The sequence below is a fragment of the Rhamphochromis sp. 'chilingali' genome (genome assembly GCF_963969265.1).
Source record: "Rhamphochromis sp. 'chilingali' genome assembly, chromosome: 1".
NCBI lineage: Eukaryota > Metazoa > Chordata > Actinopteri > Cichliformes > Cichlidae > Rhamphochromis > Rhamphochromis sp. 'chilingali'.
The window spans coordinates 35,291,077-35,305,204 of NC_137929.1; the positions used below are offsets into that span (position 1 = coordinate 35,291,077).

Consider the following 14,128-nt stretch of genomic DNA (forward strand, 5'->3'; position numbering starts at 1 on the left):
GTCTCTCTTTAGAGAACTCTTACTGCTCTGCAGACGATTAGCCAACTCCTCTTGATTCATTCTCCTCAGGAAGTGCAGTGTGATCTTCACAAATGCCTCTCTGCTGCTCCTACTCTGTTCTTCATCCTCACCCTCTAACACCTCCTCATCTTCCCTCGCTTTCTCTGAGTTTTCTGGTTGATCTGGATTCAGAACCTTCTGGATCTTCTTCAGCTCGTTCTTCACAAAAGTAACAATGTTGTCCTCCAGGAGCTGGAACATAATACTTCATTAGTTATTCAATCATCCACAACCTTAAATGATTCGCTGGTGGATGAAAAAAAAAGGACAGAAAAGGCAAAACACATACACAAATACACAAATCAAAACTACAGAAATCAGAAGACAAAAGCTAGTAGTTTAGTAGTGGTTTATACAGTGGTCCCTCGCTATATCGCGGTTCACTTTTCGTGGCCTCGCTGTTTCGCTGATTTTTTTCTGCGCAACATTGCATGCTTTTTTTTCTTTCAGCGCATTGTATTCTACGTCCTGATCGGCTGTAGACCATTATCAATCAATCTCCTCCGTGCCGTGTCTCCTGTACCGTACAGAATATGTTCAGCTTGTCAAATTTACATAAATCTTCGATTGCTAGCGGTGTGACTCTGAAGTGCTGTACTGTATGTTTGTAAGTAACAAACACAACAATGTCAACGAAACGTTTTGCACCATCAAAGGTACCTGCGGTGAACTTCTTCACAAATAAAATTTTAATAATTAGAGAAAAAATTACCAATAATCATCCCACAGATTTAATATTATCTACAGCTACTTTCAGTACCATTGATATTCATTTAGACTCCTTTTCTCCAATCGATCTTTCTGAGTTAACTTCAATAATTACTTCCTCCAAACCATCAATGTGTCTTTTAGACCCCATTCCTACAAAACTGTCCTGCCATAAATTAATGCTTCAATCTTAAATATGATCAACCTCTCTCTAATAATCAGCTATGTACCACAGGCCTTCAAGCTGGCTGTAGTTAAACCTTTACTTAAAAAGCCATCCGTAGACCCAGCTGTCTTAGCTAATTACAGGCCAATCTCCAACCTTCCTTTCATATCAAAAATCCTTGAAAGAGTAGTTGTCAAACAGCTAACAGATCATCTGCAGAGGAATGGCTTATTTGAAGAGTTTCAGTCAGGTTTCAGAGCTCATCACAGCACAGAAACCACTTTAGTGAAGGTTACAAATGATCTTCTTATGGCCTCTGACAGTGGACTCATCTCTGTGCTTGTCCTGCTAGACCTTAGCGCAGTGTTCAGTACTGTTGACCATAATATTCAATTAAGAGTGATTAGAACATGCTATAGGTATTACAGGTACTGCGCTGCGGGGTTTGTATCATATCTATCTAATAGACTCCAATTTGTGCATGTAAATGGAGAGTCCTCTTCACACACTAAGGTCAATTATGGTGTTCCACAGGGTTCAGTGCTTGGACCAGTTCTGTTTACATTATACATGCTTCCCCTAGGCAGTATCATTACAAGACATAGTATACATTTTCACTGCTATGCAGATGACACCCAGCTCTATCTGTCCATGAAGCCAGATAACACACACCAATTAGTTAAACTGCAGGAATGTCTTAAAGACATAAAGACCTGGATGGCCGCTAACTTTCTGCTTCTTAATTCAGATAAAACTGAGGTTATTGTACTCGGCCCTGAAAATCTTAGAAATATGGTATCTAACCAGATTCTTACTCTGGATGGCATTACCTTGGCCTCCAGTAACGCTGTGAGGAACCTTGGAGTCATTTTCGGCATTAACTCAGCTTTCATTCTGTGCTCTTGACTAGCCTAGCATTAGCATGATGTCTTAGCAGATGCTTGTAAAGTACCAAAGTTTTGTTACCAAAGATTACTCTGATTTATGATACTCCACCATCTTACTCCTCAAAACCAAATCTAACACCTTACAAGTAACGCGGTACCGCAATCACTTTTTCAAGTAACGAGTAAAGTAAGTGGTCCCCAACCCCTGGGGACCGGTACCGGTCCATGAGTAGTTTGGTACCGGGCTGCGAGAGTTGAGGCTCTGGTGTGAAAATTTATGGTTTTCAGGGTTTTTATCGTTAACTAGGTTTTCATGGGTCTTTTCCCATGTGTTATGGATAAATTTATAAACTTTGCAGGTATTCTGGATAAAAGTCATGGCAGAATACCCCGAGATTGCTACAACAGTACTAAAAACCCTGTTGCCGTTTCCGACATCATATCTGTGTGAAGCGGGGTTTTCTGCAGTTACAGCTACCAAAACAAAATTGTGGAGCAGACTAAGCATAAGCAAAACACTTTGGGTGTCATTGTCCCCTATTACACCCAGGTGGGACCATCTCATTGCAGAAACCCAAGCACAGGTTTCTCGTTGATTTTGAGTTATGGGGAATTATATATTTTCATGTACTTTATATTTGTTTTGTAGTTGTGTGTCTTATTTTGAAAGAAATATTTACACATTACCATAGCAACCAGAGAGCATTAAGGGGCAGAGAGGAGGATGTTACTCTCAATGTTGTTGGTGCAGGAGGAGGACGCTGCTAATAATGTTGCACAATTACACAGTGAATTAGCATTTATTATTATATTTTAAAAATACCACAGTTTTTGTCTTGGTCATATCATTTTATATTGTTGTATTCATCCGCGACACCTTAAAGGCCGGTCCGTGAAAATATTGTCTAACATGTCCGTGGCACAAAAAAGGTTGGAGACTGCTGAAGTAAGGCATAACTATTGCAAAAAAAAGTAATTAGATTACTGTTACTTTCCCGTAAGCACACTGCGTTACTAAACCGTGATTTTGTTTGTGAGAGTGTCTCATGACAATGATGTAAGCGCATGCAACAGACATGTGCAGATCAACAACGGATAATATGGAGTACAAGAGAGAGTATGACCATGCAGCGTTTAAAGCTTGGAAGCACTTCCATTACTTTGAGTTTGATTCTGTAAAAAGTGACAAAAACATTAGCGTCCGCTGTACACTGCGTGGGAAGAAAACTTATTTTTACAGCGAAAAATTAAACTTTAAATCTGAGGAAGCACCTAGCACGCTGCCCATGGGAATGTGAAATTCACAGAGAAACCCCAGATCCCCCCGCTGACACTGTGGCACTAGGCAAACCGGCACCGGGCAAAAAAACAGGTGAAAATAGACTTCAGAGCGATGGGACTTAGTGCTGCTGAATCTTTTTTATTGATCAAATCAATTTTATTTATTTTTTGCTGTGTTTTACTTGTGTCTATTTGAAAGAGTGGGTGTAAACACAAAAAGTAGTAAAAGTAACTTGACCAACACTGCTTTTTGACTACAGTTAGAGATTATTTGGAAGCATAATTTTGAGAATAAATCAGGTCTTCCAAAACTTCAACAAACCTTCGACACAAAATACCAATACAGAGAAAATTACAGAATCTCACATTGTGTTGAACTAACAGGTATTTTTGCTTTTTTTTTTTTTATTTATTTATTTTTTATAAGGGTGGAGGTGAGCCTCTAATGCTAGCAAATTTCTATTCAGTTTATAAAGCCAGACAGAAACTGTACAGTATTCAAAAAAAAAAAAAAAAAGAAAAAGAAAAAGAAAAAAAGATTGCATTTGTTACAAATTTTAAAAGAATTACAAAAGAGGGAAGAGGAATAACTAACACAAACAGCCAAGAAATGACAAAAGCAAATGGAAAGCTACAAATCATGGCTAACTGCTGAGCTAGTGGACCCAAAACACCCAAAACAAACAAACAAAAAAACAATTAGTATTGTTTAACAGTGAAGTTTGTTGTACATCTTAATTGAGTATTACATGACAACTCACCAATGTATACACATCATGGATAATTAAATTCATGCAGACGAGACGAACAAGGAATCTGACCACTAACCTTCTGACTGGCAGGCCCCTCATTACCTCATCACACCTAGCATAGAGATAAGTAAATGTAAAAATAGTTGTTATGCATGTACAAACCATAAATACGGAGTCCAGGTCCATGCCTGTTTGATGTTGCTGGGCAGACTGACCACTGGGAACTTCTGAGCTCTCCTGCTCCACTCTGTGAAGGAATAATGAAGAACAGTATGACTCATATAACAAACCATTATGACCAGTTGCCTAATATTATGTCGGTCCTCTGTTCCATCCTACCATCGGCTAATCCCTGTGGCTCAGAATGTAACGTGTGGTGTCTGACATAAAAACATGTCAGATAATGTAATTGCAGTAAAGGTTAGTGGCTCCTGGTATTCTTTCCAGCTCTCTTGTTATCATAAAATCATTAACCTATTAGGTCCAGACACAGGTTTGATAAACCCATGCATAGGACCCATAATATACAGTGGTATACAAAAGTTTGGGCACCCCTGATAATTTTCATGATTTTTCTTCATAAATCATTGGTTGTTTGGATCAGCAATTCCATTTAAATATATCATATAGCAGATGAACACAATGATATTTGAGAAGTGAAATGAAGTTCATAGGATTTGCAGAAAGTGTGCAATAGTTACTTAAATGAAATTAGGCAGGTGCATAAATTTGGGCACCCCAACAGAAAAATTACATCAATATTTAGTAGATCCTCCTTTTGCAGAGATAACAGCCTCTAAACATTTCCTGTAGCTTCCAATGAGAGTTTGGATTCTGGTTGAAGGTATTTTGGACCACTCTTCCTTACAAAACATCTCCAGTTCAGTCAGGTTTGATGGTTTCCGAACATGGACAGACTGCTTTAAGTCATACCATAGTTTTTCAATAATATTCAGGTCTGGGGACTGAGATGGCCATTCCAGAATGTTGTACTTGTTTCTCTGCATGAATGCCTTAGTAGATTTTGACCAGTGTTTAGTTTTGTCTTGTTGAAATATCCAGCCCTGGCACAACTTCAACTTTGTCACTGATTCTTGAACATTGTTCTCAAGAATCTACTGTTATTGACTGGAATCCATGTGACCCTCAACTTTAACAAGATTCCCAGTCCCTGCACTGGCCACACAGCCCCACAGCATGATGGAATCACCACCAAATTTTACTGTGGGTAGCAGGTGTTTTTCTTGGGATGCTGTGTTCTGTTCCCTCCATGCATACCGCCTCTTGTTATGTCCAAATAACTCAATTTTAGTTTCATCAGTTCACAGCACCTTATTCCAAAATGAAGCTGGCTTGTCCAAATGTGCTTTAGCATACCTCAAGCGACTCTGTTTGTGGCATGTGCGCAGAAAGGGCTTCTTCTGCATTACTCTCCCATACACCATCTCCTTGTGCAAAGTGCGCTAAATATTTGAATGATGCACAGTGACTCCATCTGCAGCAAGTTGATGTTGTAGGTCTTTGGAGCTGGTCTGTGGGTTGACTGTGACTATTCTCACCATCGTTCGCCTCTGCTTATCTAAGATTTTCCTTGACCTGACACTTTGGGCCTTAAACAGAACTGTGCCTGTGGTCTTCCATTTCCTCACTATGTTCCTCACAGTGGAAACTGACAGCTGAAATCTCTGAAATCTCTTTTTGTATCCTTCCCCTAAACCATGATGTTGAACAATCTTTGTTTTTAGGTCATTTGAGAGTTGTTTTGAGGCTCCCATGGTGCCACTCTTCAGAGAAGATGCAAAGAGGAGAAAAACTTGTAGTTGGCCACCTTAAATACCCTTTCTCATGATTGGATGTATGTAGGTCAAGGGTTAGTGAGCTTACCAAACAAATTTTGTGTTCCAATAATTAGTGCTAAAGGTATTTAAATCAATACAATGACAAGCGTGCCCAAATTTATGCAACTGCCTAATTTAGTTTAAGTAACTACTGCACACTTTCTGTAAATCCTATAAACTTCATTTCACTTCTCAAATATTATTGTGTTTGTCTACGATATGATATATTTAAATGAAATTGCTGATCCAAACAACCAATGATTTATGAAGAAAAATCATGAAAATTATCAGGGGTGCCCAAACTTTTGCATACCACTGTATATAATTATCACAATGTCTGATGCATGAGCAATTTTCAAACACTATACAAACAAAACACTTTTAAGCATCAGTCTTGGGCATTCTTTGTGGGTTCATGATTCCCTTTGGTTTTGAGAATCATTTGTGCTTGAGTTTTGTTCTGTGTTATTTTAATTTTTTTTGTAATGTAGCGTATGTATAAGTTCACCAAGGAAATGTAATCATCTCATCAGGCTGCTTGTTCAGCTGCTAGTCTGTTTTTTACACTTTTACTTTGCCACCTTGTCAAACTCAATACTGAGATCATCTTCCCTGCCTTCTCATGAGCCAATTAGCCTCCACTCAAGTCACTCAGAGCTCCATCCAAGCCTCCTTCAACATCTTCACCACCACCAGCATCTAGGCTCCAGGGGGTTCTGTCCTTAATCCTACAGCTGGGATTCTGTTCTCATGACAGGTCATTGGAGTCTAACTGTGAAATAGAGAAAATTCTCTATCTCAATAAATAATATTTAAGTGCTTCCAAATTATCTCTACTGTAAATATAGGTGGTATACTTTATATTTTCCTTGATATTAAGTAAGGTATTAGTAAATACGTTAATTATCATTTTTAAACCATTACTCCTCCTTACTGTGTCATGGATATAGATGGTTTAATCTTGAGAAATAAGCTCATACATTTTTATACGTTATAAACGATGGCATGACCATTTCTAAATTAACTATTATATCAAGTACAAACAAGTTTAAGAGCAGTTACTGGTTCACATTACATAGAAAGAAGTATTTACATTATTAGTGTATTAATAGAGGTTTTATAAATGCTTATTTCATATTGTAGTTCATGGTTAATTCAGGCACATACGTGTGGTAGTCAAGTATGTTATGTGACCTTATATAAAGTGAAAACTATCTAGGCTTTATAAACAATTTATAAATGAAATTTTAAAGCCCAACAGTATCTCAAGACTCAAACAACTTAACTCTCAACTATCTTCACAACAGAAAAAGGAAACAGGCAAAACACGAAGTGATACATAACATAATTATTAAGAGACATGAACATAATTAACCTAAGATTTGCAGAAAAGACACATTGAGCAGCCTGAACCACAGTGTACTTTTAATTAAATACATACTGTCATTTCTTAATTTAAAATGAAACATGAATAAGGTTATAGCTTCACAAGAATAAACACCACAACTAACCTATCAATCATATTAAAATGTGTCTGAGATGTTGAAGAGTTTGGAATTTCTTTAGTTTGTTCCTCAGGTTCAACTTTTCTCTGGTTTGTAGTCGTTTAACTAAAATTATGTTGGAAAAGTAGCGTGTTTGCAGTCACTGGCAATCTGGGGACTGCCAGTCTGCCTGCAGTGAGCTCTGTAGTCAGATGGAGGCAGTGTACAAAGTATTTGGTACAACTGGTCTGTCAGCCAGCCGTGGAGAAGAGCAAAGTTAACAGACCTGACTTGGCACAGAGAGTTAAAAACAATAAAAAAAGTGTCCACTGCAGCCATTGTCTGTGCTTTTCATACTATAATTATATATTTTTTTATGTTTAATTTTTTTTTGCAGTTTTCCCATTTTCAAAATACTTCTCTTAAAATACTGCAGTAACATATTAATACAAGAAGTAATACAACACTGCATCAATTTTCACACAGAGTATTCTGCCTTTTTCTATGAATGATGACTTTTTGAACTTTTATATAATCATTGATTATAATAATTGAACATCAACAATATATTTTTTAAACATGGATTTTGTTTATATTGCACTACTTTAATTTTAGCTAAGCCTGTTTAAAGCACAGCACTGGACAAGCGCTTGACTTTTTCGTTTAATTATGCGCCACAAAACTGAACCTAGATTGAAATCTCTATTAATTGGCTATGTACCACAGGCCTTTAAAGTGGCAAAAGTTAAATCATTACTTAAAAAGCTATCAACTGACCCAGCGGTCTTAGCTAATTATAGGCCAATCTCCAACCTTCCTTTCATATCAAAAATTCTTGAAAGAAAGAATGGCTTATTTGAAGAGTTTCAGTGCTCATCATAGTACATAAAAAGCTTGAAAGTTACAAACAATCTTTTTATGGCCACTGACTGTGGGCCTATTTCTGTGCTTTTCATGTTGGATCTCAGTGCAGCATTCAACACTGTCACCAATATCCTATTAGAGTGATTAGAACATGCTGTAAGTATTAAAGGTACTGCGCTGGTTTGTATCACATTTATCTAATAGACTCCAATTTGTACATGTAAATGGAGAGTCCTCTTCACACACTAGAATTGACTATGGAGTTCCACAGGGTTCTGTGCTAGGGCCAATTCTGTTTACACTATGCATGCTTCCCTTAGGCAGTATCATCAGAAGACATAGTATACATTTTCACTGCTATGCAGATGACACCCAACTTTATCTATCCATGAAGCCAGATAACTCACACCAATTAGTTAAACTGCAGGAATGCTTTAAAGAAATAAGGAACGACCGCAAGTTTTCTGCTGTTAAATTCAGATAAAACGGAGTTTACTGTATTCAGCCCTAAAATTCTTAGAAATATGGTATCTAACCACATACCTACTCTGGATGGCATTACCTTGGCCTCCAGTAACACTGTGAGGAATCTTGGTGTCATTTTTGACCAGGATATGTCCTTCAATGCACATATTAAACATATATTTAGGACTGCTTTTTTCCATTATCTCTAAAATTAAAATCACTCTGTGGGCTTACTTGTCCTAGAGTATTTAAAAATAGAATGGGAGGGAGAGCCTTCAGCTTTCAGATCCCTTTTCTGTGCAACCAGCTTCCTCACATGGTGGTCATATAATTGTTGGTGTTTTCTCTGTTTTCTTTACCTTACAATATAAAATGTCTTGAGGCAACTGTAGTGGTGATTTGACGCTACATGGATAAATATGAATTGAACCCAATTAAATTAGATTGAATTGTGAAACAAAATTATCTGTCTAAAGGTCAATGGCAATATTATTTACACAGCATATTTCGTTAGAATTAAACTCAATGTGCTCAGAGGACAGACAACAAAAAAATAAAAACTTTTGTAGAGCTATCTTCCTGCATTAACAGTTCTGAAGATCTGTATACTATTTCTCACTGCTTTGCAATAACCTTCTTCACATTGTATTTTGAATGAAGTAGTTTATATTTAGGTTGAAGTAGCTTGTGCTGCTCACTGTGTCTCTTCTGTAAACCTTAGGGGCATTATGTTTGCATCTTAGGTTCTAATAATCACAGTATGCATGCATGTATGTTCATTTCTCCAGCATATAGCGCTGGAGTATTCTAGCTTGGCAGCATGATGGTGTGGTGGTTAGCACTGTCAAACCTCACAGTAAGAAGGTCCTGGGTTCAAATTCACCTGCCTGCTGGTGTTGCTGCGTTTGCAACCTGCAGGCTCTCCCAGTGCCCCTGTGGGCTTTCTCCTCCTCCCATGGCCCAAAGTTAGATTAATTGGTGAATCTGAATTTACCCTAAGTGTGAATAGTTGTCTCTCTATATTAGTACTGTGATTAACTGGCAACTTGTCTAGGGTGTACCCCATGACAGCCGGGACACGCTCCAGAACCCCTACAACTCCAAATTGGATAAGCAGAAGAAACTCTTTTGAACCCAAGCCATCAATCAAGAAACCTGCTTGATGGCTTGGGTTCAAAAATTCAGAACTCTGCAGACATTGTATTTACTAGTAAAAGAATGAGAGAACACATTCTACCTGTTTTATAGTCCTATAGTACACTTGCTTATTTTTATATCCTTTTAAAGCACTTCATGGTCTTGTTCCACTATAAATATCTCACATGCTTAACCAGTCCAGCCCCTAAGGTCCTCTTACTGCAGGAAAAGTAGAATTTTCATCAGTAAGCAGCTGCTTATGCATTACACCATTGACTCAAATTATTAAGACCCACCAGATCCTACTAATGGTCTCAGAAAATGTTTCTTGTAAGATTAAATGCTAGAAATGTTTAAGTTTGTTTACATCTCAGTAATGAAGAAACACAAATGTGTTCCCCTGTGAATACAATAAGAATACAAATATGAAGAAATTTTAACTATATGTCATACAATATTATAGAACAACTTTTGAATTAACGATTATCAGATTTACAGAGAAACAAATCTCAGTGATTGATTTCTGACTTTGGGGGCTGATTTGTGGGATGTTGAGTTCTACATGTGCAGCTATTGAATTTTCAGGTGAGGGATTTAATTGCTCCTGTGAAATAAAATTATTTGCTTCTAATATGTTTTTGCTCGGTTATGACATAAAATCATTTTATATATAACCAAGATTTAGAAATTAGTGTCACGTGGGAATTTTTTTCTCTTACTACATAATATTTAAGGTGTGACACCTGTGCTCCAATGACGAGTAGAAATTGAAGAGACTAAGTCCTAGAGTTGCAATATAATCCCAACTATATTTTTTTCTTTGTACAGCTTAACTCTGTTGCAGCAAGAACACTGTATAGAAATATAGACCATGTGTGTTGGGTTTATAAAAAATTAAAAAAAAAATAATAATAAAAAACAATTATTCTATCACTTGAAATTTAAATAACTTATGACAGTTAATTAAGTTAAGGGTTCAGATCCAATTCAAGTTATTTCCTAAAACACAACCCAATCAGAGGCACTGTAGGGTGAGCCATAAGTTACAATATAGAGAATAATATTCCCTATATAGTCTTTTAAAATAAACTAAAAAATACAGAGGTTCTGACATCAGAAATCTCATACCGTTATGGCCAGTTGCACCCTCATACAGTAGCCGTATAAGGTCTGGTCCTTTGCGACACTTTGTATGGGCAGAAATCTGTGCCATCAGAAACTGAATTTGAATGAGTTAAATTCGAATTTGAATTGCTCGGATTGAATCTGAATTGTAACTTAAATAAATGCTTTTAAAAACTGAATATGAATTATCCTAATTTGAAATTCAATTTATTGGTTTGAAAATGATCATCACTAAATTGAAATTGAATTTTATATTTTGAAAATAAATTAATTTGCTTTGAAACCGTATTTTATCCTTTAAAAGTTTAGCTCTCGAATAATTTCAGATTCACTTCTCACCATTCAATTTCAGTTCCAAAATTCAGTTTTTGGGGACTTGCATCCGGTTCCGGTTCAAGAGTAATCGAGCACAGATTAATAGAACTACGTTTTACTAGCGGACCGAAAGTGTTACTGACGGGAATCTACAGCATCTTGAGCTGAATTAAGACTTCAGAAGTCATTCGTCATGTCGAATCACCAGCGGATAAAATCTCAGGTTGGTAATAAATGTATAAGAACAAGCGTCATGTTAACAAATGATAGCCGTACAGTAACTTTTATGCTTATTGTAGCTGTTAGCTAAAAAGCTAATTTAGCGTAGTTTGCCCTGGATTCAGCTTTGACAAACAAATATGATCGACTGTTTCTAGTAGAATTCCAAAGTTGTCCTCTTGTACCCTCTCAGAGCCCTGTATGCTTGCAGAGACCCCTACAGTAGGGAAACATGCAAAACAGTGTCCAAACCTTTGTATTTTAGCTTTATTTATGTCTTACACAGCATCCCAACTCTTTAGCTAACTTAATAACTCTTTAGCTAACTTAATAACTTTAGCTAAAGTGAATAGTTAGTCTCATTCATTAGTGCAGCATTACTGGATCACCTGTTTGAAGTGATATGTGATATACAACTATCACTGAAACAGCAAACTTTGTAAATAAACAAACAACACTTCTCATTCTCTAAACGTTTGGCCACAGCTGTAGATTACACTATCAGTGCTTGTTCACTCTTGACAATAATTACATTTCTAAATTGTCTTTATGCATTTACAGGTAAACAATATCTAATATTTTATCTAAATGATTGCTTTGTCTTTGAAAAGGTGAAGAGTCTGAGGCCGGTGACAGTCCAGTTCTACTCTAAGTACATCCTTACGGTGGCTCACAGGATAAGGCCACATTCCTGTCCTGCCAGAAGAGAAGAAAAACTTCAGAGTCTTCATGCAGTTCAACCACACCTGTCATATTTCGTATGACAGGGGTCTCAAACTCCAGTCCTCGAGAGCTGGTGTCATGCAACTTTTCCATGTGTCCCTGGTGCAACATACCTGAATACAATTAGTAGGTCATTAGCAAGAGTATAGAACTTCACTCCATGCTGAGGTGGCAACCCCGAACCCCACTCAAGTAAATTTAAGTAAATGTATGTTTTTGGAAACATATACCTCTAAAAATACTTTTATTGCACTATGTTCATTCACTCATGAGCTGCTGTAACATGGCTGAATTGCCAACTCAGCATGCAGTCAAGTTCTGTAGTCTTGCTAATGACCTACTAGGCGTGTTGCAACAGGCACACATGGAAAAGTTGCAGGACAGCGGCCCTCGAGGACTGGAGTTTGAGATCCCTGCTGTATGGTGTTCATGCATTTTTTTTACCCCACAGTTACAGCATGTCTGACTGCCTGTTCAGCATATGCAAAAATATATGATGAGTTTAAGCATGTGATGACAAAGGCCTTCCATTATGGTGTTTGTCATCACATCTCACAGACATCTGGATGATCATTTGGAATAAACAAAATTTCCCCCAGGGATCAATAAAGTATTCTGATTCTGATTCTGATTAAGTTACAATTCAGATTCAATCCGAGCAATTCAAATTCGAATTTAACTTATTCAAATTCAGTTTCTGATGGCACAGATTTCTGCCCAAAACTTTGGACCATATTTTCAAAATAAATATATTTATATGTATATTCAGTAAGAGTAGTAAATAAGTGATGTGAAATAATGAGTCATACTCCCGCTTTCATGTGAAAACACTCAAGAGCCTGAAACAGAAAGAGTTAACAGAAAAAAATGATTCAAGTAGTTTTGTAATCAATCCTAGCTTACTTTTTAGCAGCAGAAGGTTGACCTTTAAAATTGACGACAGAACGTTTTGACCTGTTACTCTGTAAGGACACAACGCTGAGTTCAGGTCCAGATCCAGGTTTACGTTTAGATCCACGTTGAGTCCTGTGAATAATGAAGATGAAGTGACGTGATTACTGAGCTGTGACATAGACAAGAGTCATGGACAGTTGGAGATGGTAATCTCACCTCAAATCAAATTCAAATTCAAATTTTATTTGTCACGTACACAGTCATACACAGTACGATATGCAGTGAAATGCTTAGACCTGTGAGCTTTGGTCTGGCTCTCATGTTCCCCACATGGAGTGGTTTTAGAGGAAGAGACTCCCTCCTCTCTGTTCTCACACTGATCTATGCTGCAATATCAATATTCATATTTTGTCAGTTCAACACATCTGAATAATGTTGTCAAATATCTCGGTTGATCTATTATTCAAAGCAGATCAGCAGTTTTAAAAGCTTCACACCAATTATTCTTGTTTAGTTTTTAAACTGTTATTAACTACCTGTAGGAATGTGGAAAACTAGAAGCAGTGTTCTGACAAACCATCCTACTTTGGCAAAACATCCTACCATAAGTAGTTTATGCACATTTCTGCTGTTACAGAGTAATTCCAGCACAAATTTAAGTAAGTATGACGGTTTGCCACTTAACTTTGCCCATCAAAGTATGCTTGTAGCTCATAATTATAAAGCCAGGACGGTTTGCCACTTCATTTTACCTGGTAAAGTATGCTTGTAGGTAATATTCACAAAGGTAGCATGGTTTGGCACTTCATTTTACCCGTCAGAGTATGTTTCTAGCTCTTATTAACAAAGGTAGGAGGATTTGGCACCTAATTTTAGCCGTTAAAGTATGCTTCTGGCTCATATTCACAATGGTTGGATGGTTCGCCACTGAATTTTAGCTGTGAAAATATGCATCTAGCTCAGATTAACAAAGGTAGGACGATTTGCCACTAAATTTTAGCTGTTAGTATGCTTGTAGGTCACATTCACAAAGGTAGGATGGTTTGGCACTTAATTTTACCCGTCAGAGTATTTTTCTGGCTAATATTCACAAAGGTAGTACCGTTCGCCACTTAATTTCGTGTTGTGTGCATGCGCAGAAACAACGGGTAGGATGGTTTGCCAGGTAGGATGGTTTCCCAGAACAGCGGCATTAACATTAAAATAAAGT

At 37.2% G+C, this 14,128-nt stretch overlaps 1 protein-coding gene across 3 annotated transcripts in view; it reads right to left on the reverse strand.

Moving 5' to 3' along the window:
- LOC308392224 (protein NLRC3-like) overlaps nucleotides 1-14,128 on the reverse strand; it is a 49,841-nt gene that overhangs the window by 19,376 nt on the left and 16,337 nt on the right. For 2 of the 3 annotated variants that reach the window (XM_080875168.1, XM_080875167.1), the window contains exons 5-7: nucleotides 12,928-13,050; nucleotides 4,017-4,101; nucleotides 24-252 (exon numbers count right to left, since the gene is read on the reverse strand). In XM_080875168.1, the coding sequence (XP_080731294.1) occupies nucleotides 24-252; nucleotides 4,017-4,101; nucleotides 12,928-13,050 (437 nt within the window). Of the gene's footprint in view, nucleotides 1-23; nucleotides 253-4,016; nucleotides 4,102-12,927; nucleotides 13,051-13,214; nucleotides 13,326-14,128 lie in introns of those variants that run through there. The other variant, XM_080875169.1, reaches the window with a different exon arrangement.